The sequence below is a fragment of the Ascaphus truei genome, chromosome 22, assembly GCF_040206685.1.
Source record: "Ascaphus truei isolate aAscTru1 chromosome 22, aAscTru1.hap1, whole genome shotgun sequence".
In the NCBI taxonomy this organism is placed as follows: Eukaryota; Metazoa; Chordata; class Amphibia; order Anura; family Ascaphidae; genus Ascaphus; species Ascaphus truei.
In genome coordinates, this window is record NC_134504.1 from 4,213,534 (window position 1) to 4,231,856 (window position 18,323).

General features: G+C 53.5%; 1 protein-coding gene across 1 annotated transcript; it reads right to left on the reverse strand.

The window, feature by feature from the left end:
• Positions 1-732: 732 nt before the first annotated feature.
• CFAP52 (cilia and flagella associated protein 52) lies at positions 733-17,874 on the reverse strand. The gene is made up of 14 exons (XM_075579687.1): positions 17,743-17,874; positions 15,988-16,187; positions 14,462-14,598; positions 13,820-13,948; positions 12,337-12,436; positions 10,985-11,101; positions 9,656-9,756; positions 5,581-5,751; positions 5,306-5,454; positions 4,744-4,889; positions 3,908-4,059; positions 3,069-3,171; positions 2,216-2,327; positions 733-1,454 (listed from the first exon to the last, which is right to left on the reverse strand). Exons 1-14 carry the CDS (start codon positions 17,798-17,800, stop codon positions 1,279-1,281), a joined length of 1,851 nt encoding a protein of 616 aa, XP_075435802.1. The 5' UTR covers positions 17,801-17,874; the 3' UTR covers positions 733-1,278.
• Positions 17,875-18,323: the final 449 nt, after the last annotated feature.

Below are 18,323 nucleotides of genomic sequence, written 5' to 3' on the forward strand. Positions count from 1 at the left end.
CTCCGGCTGCTCTAACGCTCCTCAATTCAAAGCACACATTGATACAAACACACACTGATATATACACACACACACTCACACACTGATACTCGCACTCTCATACATATACGCATATACACACAGCAGCCTGACTCAGATACATATATATACATATATATATACACATACATACTGTATATATACACACACGCACATATACACACACAGAGCAGCGTGACTCAGATACACACAGCAGCCTGACTCACATACACACACACACAGAGCAGACTGACTCGGGTACATACACACATACACAAACAGCATACTGACTCAAATACACACACACACACACACAGAGAGAGCAGTCTGACTCACAAACACACAGAGCAGACTGACTCGGATACACACACACACATACACAAACAGCAGACTCACAAACAGATTGCCATGGGAAATTCATCCAGTCTCCTGCATCCACCCAACATTGTGGAAGTCGTTCCTGGAGACTTGGGATGCCCCCCCTCCCACCACCCCCGATACTGGGGCTCACCTGGGTTTTCCCAATGGGCCACCAAGAATTTGGCTACCAAAAGGCCAGAATTTGAACCAATGAACCTATGCTTGAAGATCACCAAGAATAACTTGCTTAGTATTCCCCTGCTGGGATCCTTGGAGCAGTAAACCGGAGTACCGCTCCTCCTCCTGCTGAGCTTCTCCCACGTGAGAAAAACATGGCGGCAAATAATAGCCACCTTTTTATTTAAAAAAGAACGTTTATTGCATAAGGACAATGGTGACGGACGGGGAGATGTGTGTGAGGAGCGGCTAATGCCTCTGCAGCTCTTATATATATTTAGTACAATGTTTTATTACATCTTTAAACGTTAGCCCTTCTCCCTTCCCCAGCACCCGTTCTTCTGCCAATACGAGTTCCTTGGCACGATTCCGGCTGGCAGCCACACGATGAGCGCCAGTCCTGTAACTCGAAATGCCGTGTCTCCGCTAATTGGGATTTTTAAAAGCAGGACTGGCTTTTACATTTAAAGGGGAGAAGCAAACCTATAACGTGTGCGTATTTCACCAGCCAGCCTAAAATAAGGAACTCCCCCTACATTGTAACTGATCGCCCCGCCCCTGTATACACAAGGCTGTGGGCACATGCCTTCTTTACCCGCCAATTGAAGTGACCCAAACAGGACCATTCCCAACCCGAACCTCAGCTTATTACTTGCAGAGTAAGTAGGAATGCATGTAGGACACCCCCCTCCCATCTACTAATAGACATGGGGTTTGGGGTAGCTAGATGGGGTAGGGGTATTTCCAGCGCAGAATTGCCCCGTCGGCACTCACGCTGATGATGTACTTGGAGAGGGGGCAGATTTTCAGGTTGGTGATGTTGCCGCTGTGCCCGATGCCCACGTGGTTCTCTTCACCCTCGTTGTAGTCCCAAACCTTCACCAGCTTGTCGTCTCCACCTGGGGGCACATGGAGGGGGCGGAATGAGTAGGGGGAGACGATGGAAGAGCAGCCCTCTATATCTGTACACAAGGCTTTACAGTGACACGTCTGAAACGCACAAGCTGCCACCTCTGAGGTGGAATCCTGACCGCACGCTTATGGTGCTAAGCATGGTGGGATAAAGGCACTGACCTTACAGTGGGAGAACATGGTTTTAGATACAATGCCAGCTTCGGCTGACCTGGAGCAAGGTAACTTGGGGTCATATTAACTAAATGGTGCAAGATCTCACGGCATGGACCACATAATGCCATATGGCCCTTTATCTCCCTGTGCACCGTAGGCTCTTGAAGACGGTAGCACAGGACTGTTATCTCGCCCGATACACGTACTACTTTAAAACGTAATATGGTCTAAGGTGGTACAATACACATATCCCCTTAAGGTCTGTGAAGCTGCTTCCCAGTGCTGGAACTAAAACCTTCTCCCACATGGGGAAGGTGTTTTCACTGTGTATTAAACAGGCTCCCATATCCCCCCACCTTTTCATTTAATACCACATAAAGCCTGCCATCCATTACTTGTGACTCTTATGTCTTCATTCCACTGAACAGACGGCATGAAGCCTCCAGTCCAATATCAATAACTCGTTGGTATTTCGTAGTTCATTAGGTTTTTATTGCTCCTTAGGACTGTGCCCTATAATGTTCTACTATGTATAACCTAACACCTCTGGTAACTGATATGTCAGATCCAATTATTATTGCCCATACGTTACCCGTGACAAAGTGAGCTCCGTCTCCACATATATCCATCCCGTTGATGGCACCCGACATGGAGCCATCCAGTTCTCGGATGGCCGAGCCATCGAACACCTCCCAGTATCCGATCTAAAGTGGGGAGAGGAGAGGCCGACTTGTGTGGCAGCTGGAAGAAACCGGACACAACCGGGGTGTGGTGGCTAAGTGAGAGCCGCCGCAGGTTGTGATACCTTCTTGATGGACCAATGAAAGAGTTCTTCACAGGTGCAAAGCTTTCCAAACTCACAGGTTGGATCTTCACGTATACAGAAGAAGGCTAAGCCAGACACAGCCAGAATGTCCTGCGACGGTTTGCCATGTCTACTAAGCATTGCTAAACCATAACCCAGGGGCGGCCAACTCCAGTGCTCAAGGGCCACCAACAAGTCAGGCACTCAGGATATCCCTGCTTCAGCACAGGTGGCTCAATCAGTGGCTCCGTTTTTGACTAAGCCACTGATTGAGCCACCTGGGCTGAAGCAGGGATATCCAGAAGACCTGAGCTGTTGGTGGCCCTTGAGGAGCTTATTCAAGGTGCCTTTCGGCAAAGGATTCCAGGTCCCTCTAGTGGGAAAGAGGTCCCCCGCGATTCATGGAAGTACAATGGCAAATACTAGGTAAGAGGCAGCTGAGAAACGTTCTCTTCTATGATGCAGTAACTTCCATTCACCTTAATGCCCGCTGATCCATCGTTACCTCTGCGTTACCCCCCTTTTCTGAATACGTGCCTATATATTTATGAGGACGGGCCCATAAAACTTCAAAATGCGGGGTTCATGGAGAGAAGAGGAGGGTTAGGGTTTGCCACCGTGACTTCGGACGCGGTCTCACCTTCCTGTCCGTGCCGCTGGTGATGATCTGGAACTCCTCGGGGTGGTAGCACACGCATCGGAACAAGGTATTGGACAGGATCATCTGATGTCGCACAAAGCGCCTGCGAAGAGAGCAGAGTCGTTCAATGGGACGGGAACCGAAGGAGACCACAGTTAATATGAATGTCGTCTCACACAGGGTCGGGTTACCTACTAGAGCAGTGCTGTTCAACCTTTATAGTCTGGGAACTACCATTCAGACTCTGTGTTGGGCATAGCCAAGAGGGATGTAGTGTCCAGCTGTAACTCCATGGGGGCTTATTCGATAAAGTGTGACAGTGCCGATTTGATGCCACTACATGGAAAGCCCTATTCAGACTTCCCGTGCTGGAGCCCCGAATTGGTGCCATCACGCTTTATTGAATAAGGCCCTATGTCATCATGGGATGGTGTTCCAGTCTTGGTCTTCAAACTCCACATTCTCCATCAACACCTAATACTTGTTCGTGAACCAGCATTGCACTGGGTTGGATGTGGACTGTGACCTTGAGATGACCTGGAGTCAACAGACCACCCAGATCTACACATGAAACTCCTTTGAGAGACATTTGGGAAGAAAATGAAGGAGATCGCCTTATTGGGTGAGGGACAATCATGATCCAATGATTAGTTAAAAACCAGACAGTTTCCTTGATAAATCGGGGGACTTGACCCTAATAAAGAGGTGCTCACACAATGTCCCAGACAGTTTCCTTGATAAATCGGGGGACTTGACCCTAATAAAGAGGTGCTCACACAATGTCCCAGACAGTTTCCTTGATAAATCGGGGGACTTGACCCTAAGAAAGAGGTGCTCACACAATGTCCCAGATGATGCAGGTCCCATCAGAGCTGGCGGTCAGACACTCCCGGTTGTTACTCTTTACTTTGATACAGGATACGGAGGACTTGTGTTCCTTCATGGATTCCACCAGCCGGCGTCTTTCTTTGCCGATCTCCCACACTCTCACCTGTAACACCGGAATGAGCTCAGATTAATGTTTGGCCGTCCTGTGCTCAGAGTTGGGCAAAGCAATGGTCTGCTGGCAGCATAGGGATTCAGGATCCTTAACATGGGAGTATGAGGGTAAGTATCCATCACATGCGGATATGTGGGTAAGTAACCATAATATGAGCAGTATTTGGGTAAGTACCCATCACATGGGGATATGTGGGTAAGTAACCATAACATGAGCAGTATGTGGGTAAGTACCCATCACATGGGGATATGTGGGTAAGTAACCATAATATGAGCAGTATGTGGGTAAGTAGCCATGACATGGGGAGTATGTGGGTAAGTATCCATGACATGGGGAGTATGTGTGTAAGTATCCATGACATGGGGAGTATGTGTGTAAGTATCCATGACATGGGGAGTATGTGTGTAAGTATCCATGACATGGGGAGTATGTGTGTAAGTATCCATGACATGGGGAGTATGTGTGTAAGTATCCATGACATGGGGAGTATGTGTGTAAGTATCCATGACATGGGGAGTATGTGTGTAAGTATCCATGACATGGGGAGTATGTGTGTAAGTACCCGTGACATGGGAGTATGTGGGTAAGTATCCGTGACATGGGAGTATGTGGGTAAGTATCCGTGACATGGGAGTATGTGGTAAGTACCCATGAGATGGGAGTATAAGTACACACCTGCCCCTCTCCTCCTCCGCTTACAATCTTCTTGCAGTCGCTGGTGGCAGCTATGGCTGTCACTCCCATGCTGTGGGCATTCTCAATCACATACATCACTCGCCCGCTCTCGGGCATGAACGCCCGGATCGTCCCGTCATTCCAAGCTGTGGAAACAAGCACACGGTCTCACAGGGCAGCACAGTGTTTCTAAACCCTTCAGGGCTCGGTTAAACCCATTGGTAAACAGTTGTCCTAAGTGGGACGGTGCCTTTAACCCAGGGGCGGCCAACTCCAGTCCTCAAGGGCCACCAACAGGTCAGGTTATCCGGATGTCCCTGCTTCGTTGACTAAGCCAATGATTGAGCCACCTGTACTGAAGTAGGGATATCCTTAAAACCTGACATGTTGGTGGCACTTGAGGACTGGAGTTGGCCGCCCCTGCTTTAACCCTGACACTGCCAAGGGAGCCAGCAACTTATCATGCTGCAAAAGGGTTCAGCGCAGCTGGCCCACTGACAGTGTCCATTAACCCCTCAGTGTGCAGAAGGCTCCGTAACCCACCGCAGTGCTTTCCCCCCACCTGATATAATGCTCTTGCCGTCTCTCATGAACTCGATGGCCTGGCACGACATGTTGGGCACGGTGATCCGGAGCAGCTCCTTGTTGGTCGTCGTGTGCCACACTCGGATGTCGCTTGTGGAGCAGGTGGCAAACAGCTCAGAGGTCCCACTGAGGAAAAACGAAGCGTGAGCTCCCGGATACACCGCACGAGCGCGGGCATCTGCTAAGAACGTCTACGTCAGAGGAGGCTACAGCTTCAGGGGCCTCCTCCCCGGCCCGGAAACTCTTACGTACAAAGGGAAGACGATGTCGACGATGGCTTCGCTGTGACAGGTTGTGATGAGCTCCTCTTTGAACTCGGGGTAGCTGAACCGGTATATCTGCGCCTGCCCGGTGCCCACGAAGAACTGATGCCCCTGGCCTCTCAGAGAGATGGAATTCACCGGCCCTTCTAGCTGGATCGTCCTGGAAGGGCGGGAGAACGCCATTGTAAAATGTCCTTATTTCTCTGTCTTTGAATAACCCAGAATAACAGACCTCAGTATTCTGGTCACATCACATAAAAAGAAACGTTTATTTGGAAGATAAATACTCACATATAAAATAGTGGAAAATAGCGGCGACGTTCCAAATAAATCATAATATTCTTAAAGATAGAGGCATACTTTTCTGTTTCCGAGTGGGATCCTTGTATTTGATCTTAATATCATGACAAAATTTATCTCCTCCATCTTCTGATAACCCGTCTCTCTCACATCCTGGTGTAATCCCTCTGTCCTCTTCCTGGTGTAATTCCTCTCCCCTCTTCCTGGTGTAATCCCTCTGCCCTCCCCCTGGTGTAATCCATCTGTCCTCCTCCCGGTGTAATCCCTGTCCTCCCCCCGGTGTAATCCCTCTGCCCTCCCCCTGGTGTAATCCCTCTGCCCTCCCCCTGGTGTAATCCCTCTGCCCTCCCCCTGGTGTAATCCCTCTGCCCTCCCCCTGGTGTAATCCCTCTGTCCTCCCCTGGTGTAATCCCTCTGCCCTCCCCCCGGTGTAATCCCTCTGTCCTCCTCCCGGTGTAATCCCTCTGCCCTCCCCCTGGTGTAATCCCTCTGTCCTCCCCCCGGTGTAATCCCTCTGCCCTCCCCCCTGGTGTAATCCCTCTGTCCTCCTCCTGGTGTAATCCCTCTGCCCTCCCCCTGGTGTAATCCCTCTGTCCTCCTCCCGGTGTTATCCCTCTGTCCTCCTCCCGGTGTTATCCCTCTGTCCTCCCCCTGGTGTAATCCCTCTGCCCTCACCCCGGTGTAATCCCTCTGCCCTCCCCCCTGGTGTAATCCCTCTGCCCTCCCCCTGGTGTAATCCCTCTGCCCTCACCCTGGTGTAATCCCTCTGTCCTCCTCCCGGTGTAATCCCTCTGTCCTCCCCCTGGTGTAATCCCTCTGTCCTCCCCCTGGTGTAATCCCTCTGTCCTCCCCCCTGGTGTAATCCCTCTGCCCTCCCCCTGGTGTAATCCCTCTGTCCTCCCCCTGGTGTAATCCCTCTGTCCTCCTCCTGGTGTAATCCCTCTGTCCTCCCCCTGGTGGAATCCCTCTGCCCTCCCCCTGGTGTAATCCATCTGCCCTCCCCCTGGTGTAATCCCTCTGTCCTCCCCCCAGTGTAATCCCTCTGTCCTCCCCCTGGTGTAATCCCTCTGTCCTCCTCCCGGTGTAATCCCTCTGTCCTCCCCCCGGTGTAATCCCTCTGTCCTCCCCCTGGTGTAATCCCTCTGTCCTCCCCTTTGTGTAATCCCTCTGCCCTCCCCCTGGTGTAATCCCTCTGCCCTCACCCTGGTGTAATCCCTCTGTCCTCCTCCCGGTGTAATCCCTCTGTCCTCCTCCCGGTGTAATCCCTCTGTCCTCCCCCCGGTGTAATCCCTCTGCCCTCCTCCCGGTGTAATCCCTCTGTCCTCCTCCTGGTGTAATCCCTCTGCCCTCACCCTGGTGTAATCCCTCTGTCCTCCTCCCGGTGTAATCCCTCTGCCCTCCCCCTGGTGTAATCCCTCTGTCCTCCTCCTGGTGTAATCCCTCTGTCCTCCCCCCGGTGTAATCCCTCTGCCCTCCCCCTGGTGTAATCCATCTGCCCTCCCCCTGGTGTAATCCCTCTGTCCTCCCCCCAGTGTAATCCCTCTGTCCTCCCCCTGGTGTAATCCCTCTGTCCTCCTCCCGGTGTAATCCCTCTGTCCTCCCCCTGGTGTAATCCCTCTGTCCCCCTTCCGGTGTAATCCCTCTGTCCCCCTCCTGGTGTAATCCCTCTGTCCTCCTCCAAATGTAATCCCTCTGTCCCCCTCCCGGTGTAATCCCTCTGTCCTCCCCCTGGTGTAATCCCTCTGTCCTCCTCCTGGTGTAATCCCTCTGCCCTCACCCTGGTGTAATCCCTCTGTCCTCCCCCTGGTGTAATCCCTCTGTCCTCCTCCAAATGTAATCCCTCTGTCCCCCTCCTGGTGTAATCCCTCTGTCCTCCTCCAAATGTAATCCCTCTGTCCCCCTCCTGGTGTAATCCCTCTGTCCTCCCCCTGGTGTAATCCCTCTGTCCTCCCCCCTGGTGTAATCCCTCTGCCCTCCCCCTGGTGTAATCCCTCTGCCCTCCCCCTGGTGTAATCCCTCTGTCCTCCTCCAAATGTAATCCCTCTGTCCCCCTCCTGGTGTAATCCCTCTGTCCTCCCTCCGGTGTAATCCCTCTGTCCCCCTCCCGGTGTAATCCCTCTGCCCTCCCCCTGGTGTAATCCCTCTGTCCCCCTCCCGGTATAATCCCTCTGCCCTCCCCCTGGTGTAATCACTCTGTCCTCCCCCTGGTGTAATCCCTCTGCCCTCCCCCTGGTGTAATCCCTCTGCCCTCCCCCTGGTGTAATCCCTCTGCCCTCCCCCTGGTGTAATCCCTCTGTCCTCCCTCCGGTGTAATCCCTCTGTCCTCCCTCCGGTGTAATCCCTCTGCCCTCCCCCTGGTGTAATCCCTCTGCCCTCCCTCCGGTGTAATCCCTCTGCCCTCCCTCTGGTGTAATCCCTCTGCCCTCCCCCTGGTGTAATCCCTCTGCCCTCCCCCTGGTGTAATCCCTCTGCCCTCCCCCTGGTGTAATCCCTCTGCCCTCCCCCTGGTGTAATCCCTCTGCCCTCCCTCCGGTGTAATCCCTCTGTCCTCCTCCTGGTGTAATCCCTCTGCCCTCCCCCTGGTGTAATCCCTCTGTCCTCCCTCCGGTGTAATCCCTCTGTCCTCCCTCTGGTGTAATCCCTCTGTCCTCCCCCTGGTGTAATCCCTCTGCCCTCCCCCTGGTGTAATCCCTCTGTCCTCCCTCTGGTGTAATCCCTCTGCCCTCCCCCTGGTGTAATCCCTCTGCCCTCCCCCTGGTGTAATCCCTCTGCCCTCCCCCTGGTGTAATCCCTCTGCCCTCCCCCTGGTGTAATCCCTCTGCCCTCCCTCCGGTGTAATCCCTCTGTCCTCCTCCTGGTGTAATCCCTCTGCCCTCCCCCTGGTGTAATCCCTCTGTCCTCCCCCTGGTGTAATCCCTCTGTCCTCCCCCTGGTGTAATCCCTCTGCCCTCCCCCTGGTGTAATCCCTCTGTCCCCCTCCCGGTGTAATCCCTCTGCCCTCCCCCCGGTGTAATCCCTCTGTCCTCCCCCTGGTGTAATCCCTCTGTCCTCCCCCTGGTGTAATCCCTCTGCCCTCCCCCCGGTGTAATCCCTCTGTCCTCCCTCCGGTGTAATCCCTCTGTCCCCCTCCCGGTGTAATCCCTCTGCCCTCCCCCTGGTGTAATCCCTCTGTCCCCCTCCCGGTGTAATCCCTCTGTCCTCCCCCTGGTGTAATCCCTCTGTCCTCCCTCCGGTGTAATCCCTCTGTCCTCCCCCTGGTGTAATCCCTCTGCCCTCCCCCTGGTGTAATCCCTCTGTCCTCCCTCTGGTGTAATCCCTCTGCCCTCCCCCTGGTGTAATCCCTCTGCCCTCCCCCTGGTGTAATCCCTCTGCCCTCCCCCTGGTGTAATCCCTCTGCCCTCCCCCTGGTGTAATCCCTCTGCCCTCCCCCTGGTGTAATCCCTCTGCCCTCCCTCCGGTGTAATCCCTCTGTCCTCCTCCTGGTGTAATCCCTCTGCCCTCCCCCTGGTGTAATCCCTCTGTCCCCCTCCCGGTGTAATCCCTCTGTCCTCCCCCTGGTGTAATCCCTCTGCCCTCCCCCTGGTGTAATCCCTCTGTCCCCCTCCCGGTGTAATCCCTCTGTCCTCCCCCTGGTGTAATCCCTCTGCCCTCCCCCTGGTGTAATCCCTCTGTCCTCCCCCTGGTGTAATCCCTCTGTCCCCCTCCCAGTGTAATCCCTCTGTCCCCCTCCCGGTGTAATCCCTCTGTCCTGAGTGGAGACTCACTTTACTGCTTTGTAGTTGGGCCCTCTGCAGAGCGACAGCTTCCCGTCTCCAGATCCGATCACAAACTCTCCGGTCTTCAGCATGGCCAGGGCGGTGACCCCCTGGGGAAGATGAAAGCGAGAGGGTCACTCTTCCCGTCAGGGTGGAAAAGTAAAGGAAGGAGGAGGGATGAAACACAGGAACCGTCAGCCTTACTTTCCCGGACTCACCCGGGCCGAGCGTCGGCACAAACAAACAAGCTTTATGGCGTACGCTGATTTTGCGCTGCTTAGTAAATGCGGCCCAAAATGTGCTCAGAAAGAATACGTTTACTTCAAGAAAAGGTCTCACAAAGATAAGCAGGTTTACAAGCCCCTCTCTATGAACGGGCGAGAATCCCACCTACCCATTTATATGTAGCTATTGTTTTATTTATTTGTTTACAGAAGTTGAAGCCGGGGTCACCTACAGCTGTTTTTATCTCTGGGGACCCCACAGTCCCAGGATACTAGTTGCGTTGCTAGTGTTTTCCTCTCATTAAGGGAAATCCAAAATGGCCACCAAATGTCGCTGGTCCCGCCAGCCAATAGGAAGGCCACAATTTAATCGGGTATGGTGGCAGTGTAGCTTCCTATTGGATGACTGTTTGTATGCCCAGGAAGTAACACTGGTAACTAAACCAGTAAGTGTCTGAGAACAGAAGGCTAAATATAGTGCGATTTACTTCCGGAAAACTCCTCGGCTGGTTCACATAATGGCCGCTTCTCAGAGATCCCGCGCCCCGCAGGGTCAATGGGAAGCCGTGACATCATCCGGCGCGGCTTCCTATTGGCCCGCGCGACACAGAGGTTTGAAAAGCAGGGATATACCGGCGCCCCCTTCAGAGGTCTGTATGTCTAGAAGCAGGGGGTCCCTGGAGGCAAAATGAACGGGGGTCAGCTCCACGGACACCCTGCTTCCATCCTATATTAAAAATTAATTTGCCACAACAATGGCCGCTTGGATGGGTGAGCATGTCTAAGAACTAAAACGTTATCATTTTAAAGTGTCTGAATTTCGTAGCACAAAAAAGGCGTCGGTCGCCCACGCGGGCCCCCTGGAACATGTCGCGGGCATCCTTTTTATTTGGGTCCATGCAGAGAACGCCCCGCCGCTGCTCGTCTTCCGGGGCCTGAAGCCCGGGCAGTGAGCCGTGAGTCGCCCGTACCAGAGCGTCCCAAACGTGGCACTAACTGTGCCACGATGGTCAGGCGGCACCTGCCAACACAATGTGGGTATCAATGCATTCTCAGCCTGGTGGAGAGCTGGGCGGGGCCTCCACCCGTGCAGTAAATGCGGGAGGTTGCTCACCGAGCTGAACTTCTCTTTCTGCGGTCCGCAGCTGTTCAGCAGCCTATTCTTCATGCTCATTGTCAGGATGTCACCGGTGGTGGTGCCGCAGTAGAAGCAGCTGTCATCTTCTGCCACCTGGGGGAGGTGTGTGGATTAGGGGTGGCATGTCAATGAGAAGGGTCACAAGCGCACGGAGAAGATGGAAAACAATCAGACGACTGCACCGCTGGAAGCCGCTGGTAACTCCTTCAGTACTGGAGCCTGATCACCAGTCAAGGTGTCAAATCCTTCACTATAGCAGAGATAGTGAAGTCCATATATATATTTATATATATATGTATATTATTTCTGGGATGTTATTGGTGTTTTAAGGCTTCTGCTTACTCCCACATGTAGGAGTAAAGAGACGGTCACACGGGACAAGGAGAGGGGACAGTAACAGTAGAGAGGCATGGTGAGAGGGAGGGGAGGGGACAGTAACAGCGGGAGAGGCATGGTGAGAGGGAGGAGAGGGGACAGTAACAGCGGGAGAGGCATGGTGAGAGGGAGGAGAGGGGACAGTAACAGCGGGAGAGGCATGGTGAGAGGGAGGTGAGGGGACAGTAACAGCGGGAGAGGCATGGTGAGAGGGAGGGGAGGGGACAGTAACAGCGGGAGAGGCATGGTGAGAGGGAGGAGAGGGGACAGTAACAGCGGGAGAGGCATGGTGAGAGGGAGGAGAGGGGACAGTAACAGCGGGAGAGGCATGGTGAGAGGGAGGAGAGGGGACAGTCACTATTGAGGGCCATGGTACATTATAACAATATACATACTTTTCTTACACAGAATATTACCGGAACACGTCTCTGTCTCACAGAGCTTGCAATCACTTTATTGTCTGAGGCCCAGGGACTTGCTATACATCACAGAGTAATGACAATGGAGTTTGGACCGGTGTCAATCCCAGTTCTGTAACCTAGGCCAAGGGTGACCAACTGCAGTACTCAAAGGCCTCCATCAGGTCAGGTTTTCAGGATATCCCTGCTTCAGCACAGGTGGCTCAATAAGAGGCTCAGTCGGAGACTGCACCACCGGTGCAGAAGTAGGGACTGGTTGAGCCACCTCTGCTGAAGCAGGGATATCTTGAAAATCTGACCTGTTGGTGGCCCTTGAGGAGTGGCGTTGGCCGCCCCTGCACTAGGCTACACTTTCCCTTCATGTCCAGCTCAAGGGGTTAACCAGAAAGTGATATCCCTGGGTGTGAGATATATTCAGGGATCTGAGGACAGAGGGGAAAGGAAGGGATGCTGGGAAGTGCGTTCTGTACAGCACAGCGAGAACATTGCAGGTAATAGCTGCCTATTAACCCAGCTGCTAGCAGGGACACTCACCGCCATGCAGGACACCACTCTCTTCAGCTGACCCATCTGACACTCCGTGGGGTGGATCTTTCTGTTTGGAATATCCAGCTCCCAGACACGCAGCGTCCCGCTGGGAGGGAGACGAGGAGCGCGGTCACATCTCATTCCATCTAAATGCACAATCCCTCTCCGCTCACACGTTCAAAACTACTTGACTATGTAAATTGGCTTCCTTTAAACCAGGGGGTGGCCGACTCCAGGCCTCTGGGGGCCACCAACAGGTCAGGTTTTCAGGATATCGTTGCTTCAGCACAGGTGGCTCAGTCGAAGAAGCTGAAGCAGGGACGGATTGAGCCACCTGTACTGAAGCTGGGATATCCTGAAAACCTGACCTGGTAGAGGCCCTTGAGGACTGCAGTTGGAGTCAATGGTTGAGCCACCTGTGCTGAAGCAGGAATATCCTGAAAGCCTGACCTGTTTGTGGCCCTTGAGGACTGGAGTTGGCCACCCCTGCTTTAAACACACAGAATTGTACTTAAATTGCACAATATGTCACAGTTTTGGTTTCTTTAGACATGTAGGGGAATATGTATAAAGAAAAATAATCTATTTCTCACCTCGAGCCATTAGCGCATATTATTCAGACTCTTACACTTGGCTTTATTATTTTTCCGGTGTACGCCAAAAGGAAATCAAACCCCTTCCAAGTTTCTGTTTTTGATGTTGACAAAACGGAACGTTAAAAACAAAACTATTTTAAAATAGTTATATTTATAGGTGCTGGTTACCCAGGATTTAACCCCCCGAACATGACACTGCCATTGCTGAAACCGAAACCGCCCCCTCTGCAGTGGTAAATATGGTATACCAGCTGAACATACCCGGCGCTGCTTGGGAATTCGAAGAAACCAACCTCATCCCTCCCCTCCTCCTCTTCACTCCCCCCACTCATCTCTCTCACCTTTTCCCCCTTCTCTCCCCTCCCCTCATCTCTCTCTCCCTTTCCCCTTTCATCTCTCTCACCTTTTCCCCCTTCTCTCTCCTCCCCTCATCTCTCTCTCCCTTTCCCCCTTCATCTCTCTCTCCCTTTCCCCCTTCTCTCTCCCCCCTTCTCTCTCCCCACCTCATCTCTCTCCTTCCCATCACTTTCCTTTAATACATTACGATGTGCCCAATTCTTTCTGCCGCTCTCCCCTTCTCCGGCGTTCTTACTTTCGCCCTCCCGCGCCAACTGACTTCCTCTTTCTTCATCTGCTTTCTGTGTAAACTTTTCTAGCGATCTGACTCTCCTTATCTGCCACCAGGCTATGTGCATTATTATGTTGTGCGCCAGATACATACAAGGTACAACACTCAGTAGCTGATTTGCTTGAATTCACAATAGAATGTATCCAAACAGACACAAACCTGCTCCCTGATATCAGGAACCATCATGGAAAATGTGGTTACGATTTCTTAAGAGGTGTCCCAATGCATAGCGACCAGACAGGCCCTGCGGTGACCGGTGACTTACTTTCCTGCGGTCATGAACACCTCGTCGCTCTTGTTGGAGAAGATCACCGTCAGAGCGTGTCCCGCGCTGAGGGAAGAGGCCGTGCTGCCACAGATGGCTTCTCTCTTGGCCACATTCCACAAGATGACGCTGTTGGCCGAATGTATATTTGCATGAAGAGCTCAAGAAAGGGGATGACATGTTAGCTTGACGACATAACACGGTCACTCATTCTCTGCACACGTGAAGGAAAGAAAGGTACCAAACTCTACTGCTGGTCTAGTAAAAGGTATCAAAGTCTGTGACGAGTTTCCACTTCTTCAGGACAAATATGGTTACTGGAATCTGGCTTACAAACTTACACACACACACCTCAAACACAAACATAGACCCCTCAACACACACACAAAGAACACAAATACATACCCAATGAATACATTTGGTGTGGTGAATACACTTACAGTGAACCTAAAACACACAGAACCTCCCTCTCTCCCACCTCATAACACAGGTCCAACTATATGTCATACTGCAGCATTATGGAAAGAACCCAAACACATCTCCCTCTTTCCCAAGTTTCTAAGTGCAGAGTTCAGTGTTGTCTGGGATGGGTGCTGCTATGTCCAAATTGCAGCTGGGAATGACTACCGTAGAGGCACATACCTGCCATCATCCTGCCCACCAAGTGACACCAGGTACAGGTCGTTGGGAGAGAAGTCTAACGCTTCCACCTTGACCTTGTGCAGGGTCAGCTTGGCGCACGCCTCTTTCGTGACATAGTCCCACAGGAAGATATCTGCCTGCAGAGATAACAACGTTTCACACATTCCATCCTTTGGTAAGAGGTCAATGTGTCCTGTTTTACTCACTCTTTCAATAGCATCAGGCCACAACTGATGCCACGTGTGAACGGCGTGTTAATCACTGAAGGAGTGTTCCCCAGAAGCCCACATTGATGGAATGGTGCTATGATCTCTGACCATTAACATCCGTTTTATTGAGATGTTGACATGATAGCACAGCCATATGGCCCCCAGCTACGTATACGCATGGGGAACCCAGAGGTGTATTAACCCTCAGAGTGCCCGAGGACATAGCCAGCGTCTCATAGGATCTGACACCTCGGGGGCCTCCATGACAAGCCATGTGCTCTCAGCTCGTTTTCTGGAGGAGACCCCGTCCTGCCCTCCTGTGGGGCGCTAAACGCCATGTAGCCGGCACAAGAACAGAGGACTCCTTCCTCTTCCATTCGCATCAGTGGAACCGCGAGGAGCAGTCACGTGATTGCAATGTGCCGGAGGGGCTAAGGCACTCAAAGGGTTAAGGCAATTTAGACGCAAAATTGGCACACGTTGCAACATTTTATGTTGGGTCTCCATGCGCCGATGTATGAAGCACTTTGCTCCCCTTTTTTTGTCCCATACGCATTAGCTTGAGATTGTGGAAGTGTTAAAGAGACAAACATGGGATTGAAGCAGGGGTGGCCAGAGCAAGAACTCCAGTGATTTCCGCTCCGGGGACTCCCTGCTTCCCGAGATACAGACCTCAGTAGCCGCACCGCTCGCGTAGCAGGGTTCATATAATGGCGGAGTTTCAAAGCTCCAGCGTCCGGCGGCCAATAGGAAGCCGTGACATCATCAGGTGCTGTTTCCTGTTTGGCCCGCTTGACGCGGGAGCTTTAAACTTGCAGGAGATACCGGCACCCCCTACCAAGGTCTGTATCTCGGGAAGCAAGGGGAGCTGAAATTAACGGGGTTCAGCTCCAGAGACCCCCTGCTTCAACCCTATGATAACAACGAAGAAATACGCATGAATTGCCTCTTTAAAAGACGCACAGATTATAATGCGAAGTATCAAATTGTGCGTCTCTTTTTTCCCCCCTTCAATCTGCGTCAACCAAAACCCTCCAGGTTTAAGGTGCAGAGACTTTCTGGCATCTACAAAATCTTCTAATACGGCGGAAGAAACTCCCTCTTTCTTACATTTCACACAGTGTGCTCCCCCCCCCCCCCCAAAAAACGTTGCCATACATCAAAACGCACCATCTCTTTGCTCCAGCTTTGCCTTGATCTATGAATAACCCTAATCTTGATCCTATTAACCTACAATGGACCTACAGTTCTCCAGAACCGATACGGCTACTGGTACTTTGAACCCCAAGTATAGTGGGGCACTGAGGAGTTCGTTACCTTGAATCCCATGTAGGTGACCTGCCCGGATGCCAGATATTTCCCATTGGTGGATGCGGCCACACAGGAGACATTGTTGGTGTGTCCCTGCAGGAAATGCTGCTTGCGCTTGTTGAGGCTCTCGATGATGACCGTGCACCCCAAGGGGTATATGAGATGCTCTCGGTCAGGGTGACTGATCAGACCAGACGGCACATGTCCTAAAGAAGAGGACACGAGGGTGAGTTTTCATGATGCAGCACATGGGTTGGGTTACCCTTTCTTTCACCTTTTCACTGCATTGCAAAGCGAGCTTGGGAGATCGAGTCAGAACGAATTTTTGAAATCTAAGCGAAATTTGAGACCAAACCTTACAAAAAAGGCGCACTCCCTGCTTTTTAAACATAGGATTGAAGCTGAACCCCATTAATTTCAGCTCCGGGGACCCCCTGCTTATAGAGATACAGACCTCTGTAGGGTGTGCCGGTAGCAGGGTTCACAGTACGTATGGCGGAGTTTCAAAGCTCCCACCCCACATACACACAACTGCCCTCTATACACACACACACAACTGCCCCCCATACACAAGAACTGCCTCCTATACAGAATTGCTACACACACACACACACACAACTGCCCAGTCCACATACACAAAACTGCGCCCCATACACACAGGGTGCCACTCTGAGACCCCCCGCAGCACCCTGTCCCCTGGGAGTGCCACCCTGAAACCACCCGCAGCACCCTGCCCCTGGAAGTGCTACCTTACGACCTTCCCCCTGCAGCACCCTGCCCCTGGGAGTGCCACCCTGAGACCCCCCCGCAGCACCCTGCCCCTTGGCTGGGAGTGCCCCCCTGGGTCCCCCCACAGCCCCCTGCCCCTGGGACCCCCACAGCACCCTGCCTCTGGGAGTGCCACCCTGAGAACCCCCACAGCACCCTGCATCTGGGAGTGCCACCCTGAGAACCCCCGCAGCACCCTGCCCCTGGGAGTGCCACCCTGACAAACCCCCGCATCACACTGCCCCTGGGAGTGCCACCCCGAGACCCCCCCGCCCGCAGCACCCTGCCCCTGGGCTTGGAGTGCCACCCTGAGACCCCCGCAGCACCCTGCCCCTGTCCTGGGGGTGCCACCCTGAGAGCCCCGCAGCACCCTGCCCCTGTCGGTGCCACCCTGAGAGCCCCGCAGCCCCCTGCCCCTGGGGGTGCCACCCTGAGAGCCCCGCAGCCCCCTGCCCCTGGGGGTACCACCCTGAGACCCCCGCAGCCCCCTGCCCCTGGGAGTGCCACCCTGAGACCCCCGCAGCCCCCTGCCCCTGGGAGTGCCACCCTGAGACCCCCGCAGCACCCTGCCCCTGTCCTGGGGGTGCCACCCTGAGAGCCCCGCAGCCCCCTGCCCCTGGGGGTACCACCCTGAGACCCCCGCAGCCCCCTGCCCCTGGGAGTGCCACCCTGAGACCCCCGCAGCACCCTGCCCCTGTCCTGGGGGTGCCACCCTGAGAGCCCCGCAGCACCCTGCCCCTGGGGGTGCCACCCTGAGAGCCCCGCAGCCCCCTGCCCCTGGGGGTACCACCCTGAGACCCCCGCAGCCCCCTGCCCCTGGGAGTGCCACCCTGAGACCCCCGCAGCCCCCTGCCCCTGGGGGTGCCACCCTGAGAGCCCCGCAGCCCCCTGCCGGTACCACCCAGAGAGCCCCGCAGCCCCCTGCCCCTGGGGGTACCACCCTGAGAGCCCCGCAGCCCCCTGCCCCTGGGGGGTGCCACCCTGGCCTCTGACCGTTAAACCCGATGATGGCCTGGAGTTCCAGCTGCGGCACCTCGCCCTGCTCGGCCATGGCTGCGGCCTGTGCTCCTTCTCCGAGCGCGTCCTCCCGTCTCCTAGCAACCGCCTCTGCTTGTTTACTGGTCGCTATGGAGACCGGATCACGGCGCCCGCGCTTACACTGCCCAGCTAGTGATCTGACTGCGCATGCGCTTACCATACCCAGCCAGTGATCTGAGTGCGCATGCGCACTTGCACAAGGCTACTCACTAATCAGATAAAACAGTAACAGAAAGATAAAAGCACCAAAGTGTATATTTCTGCAGGACAAATAGGTTTAGTTGTCAATCACCCCAACAATAGTAGGTGTATAGCAAAGATTAGATAAGTTCAATTATTTATTAATATGTGCAAATTATGATATATATATTTATATCAAATGGTGTGTGTGTGTGTGTGTGTGTGTGTGTGTGTGTGTGTGTGTGTGTGTGTGTGTGTGTGTGTGTGTGTGTGTGTGTGTGTGTGTGTGTGTGTGTGTGTGTGTGTGTGTGTGTGTGTGTGTGTGTGTGTGTGTGTGTGTGTGTGTGTGTGTGTGT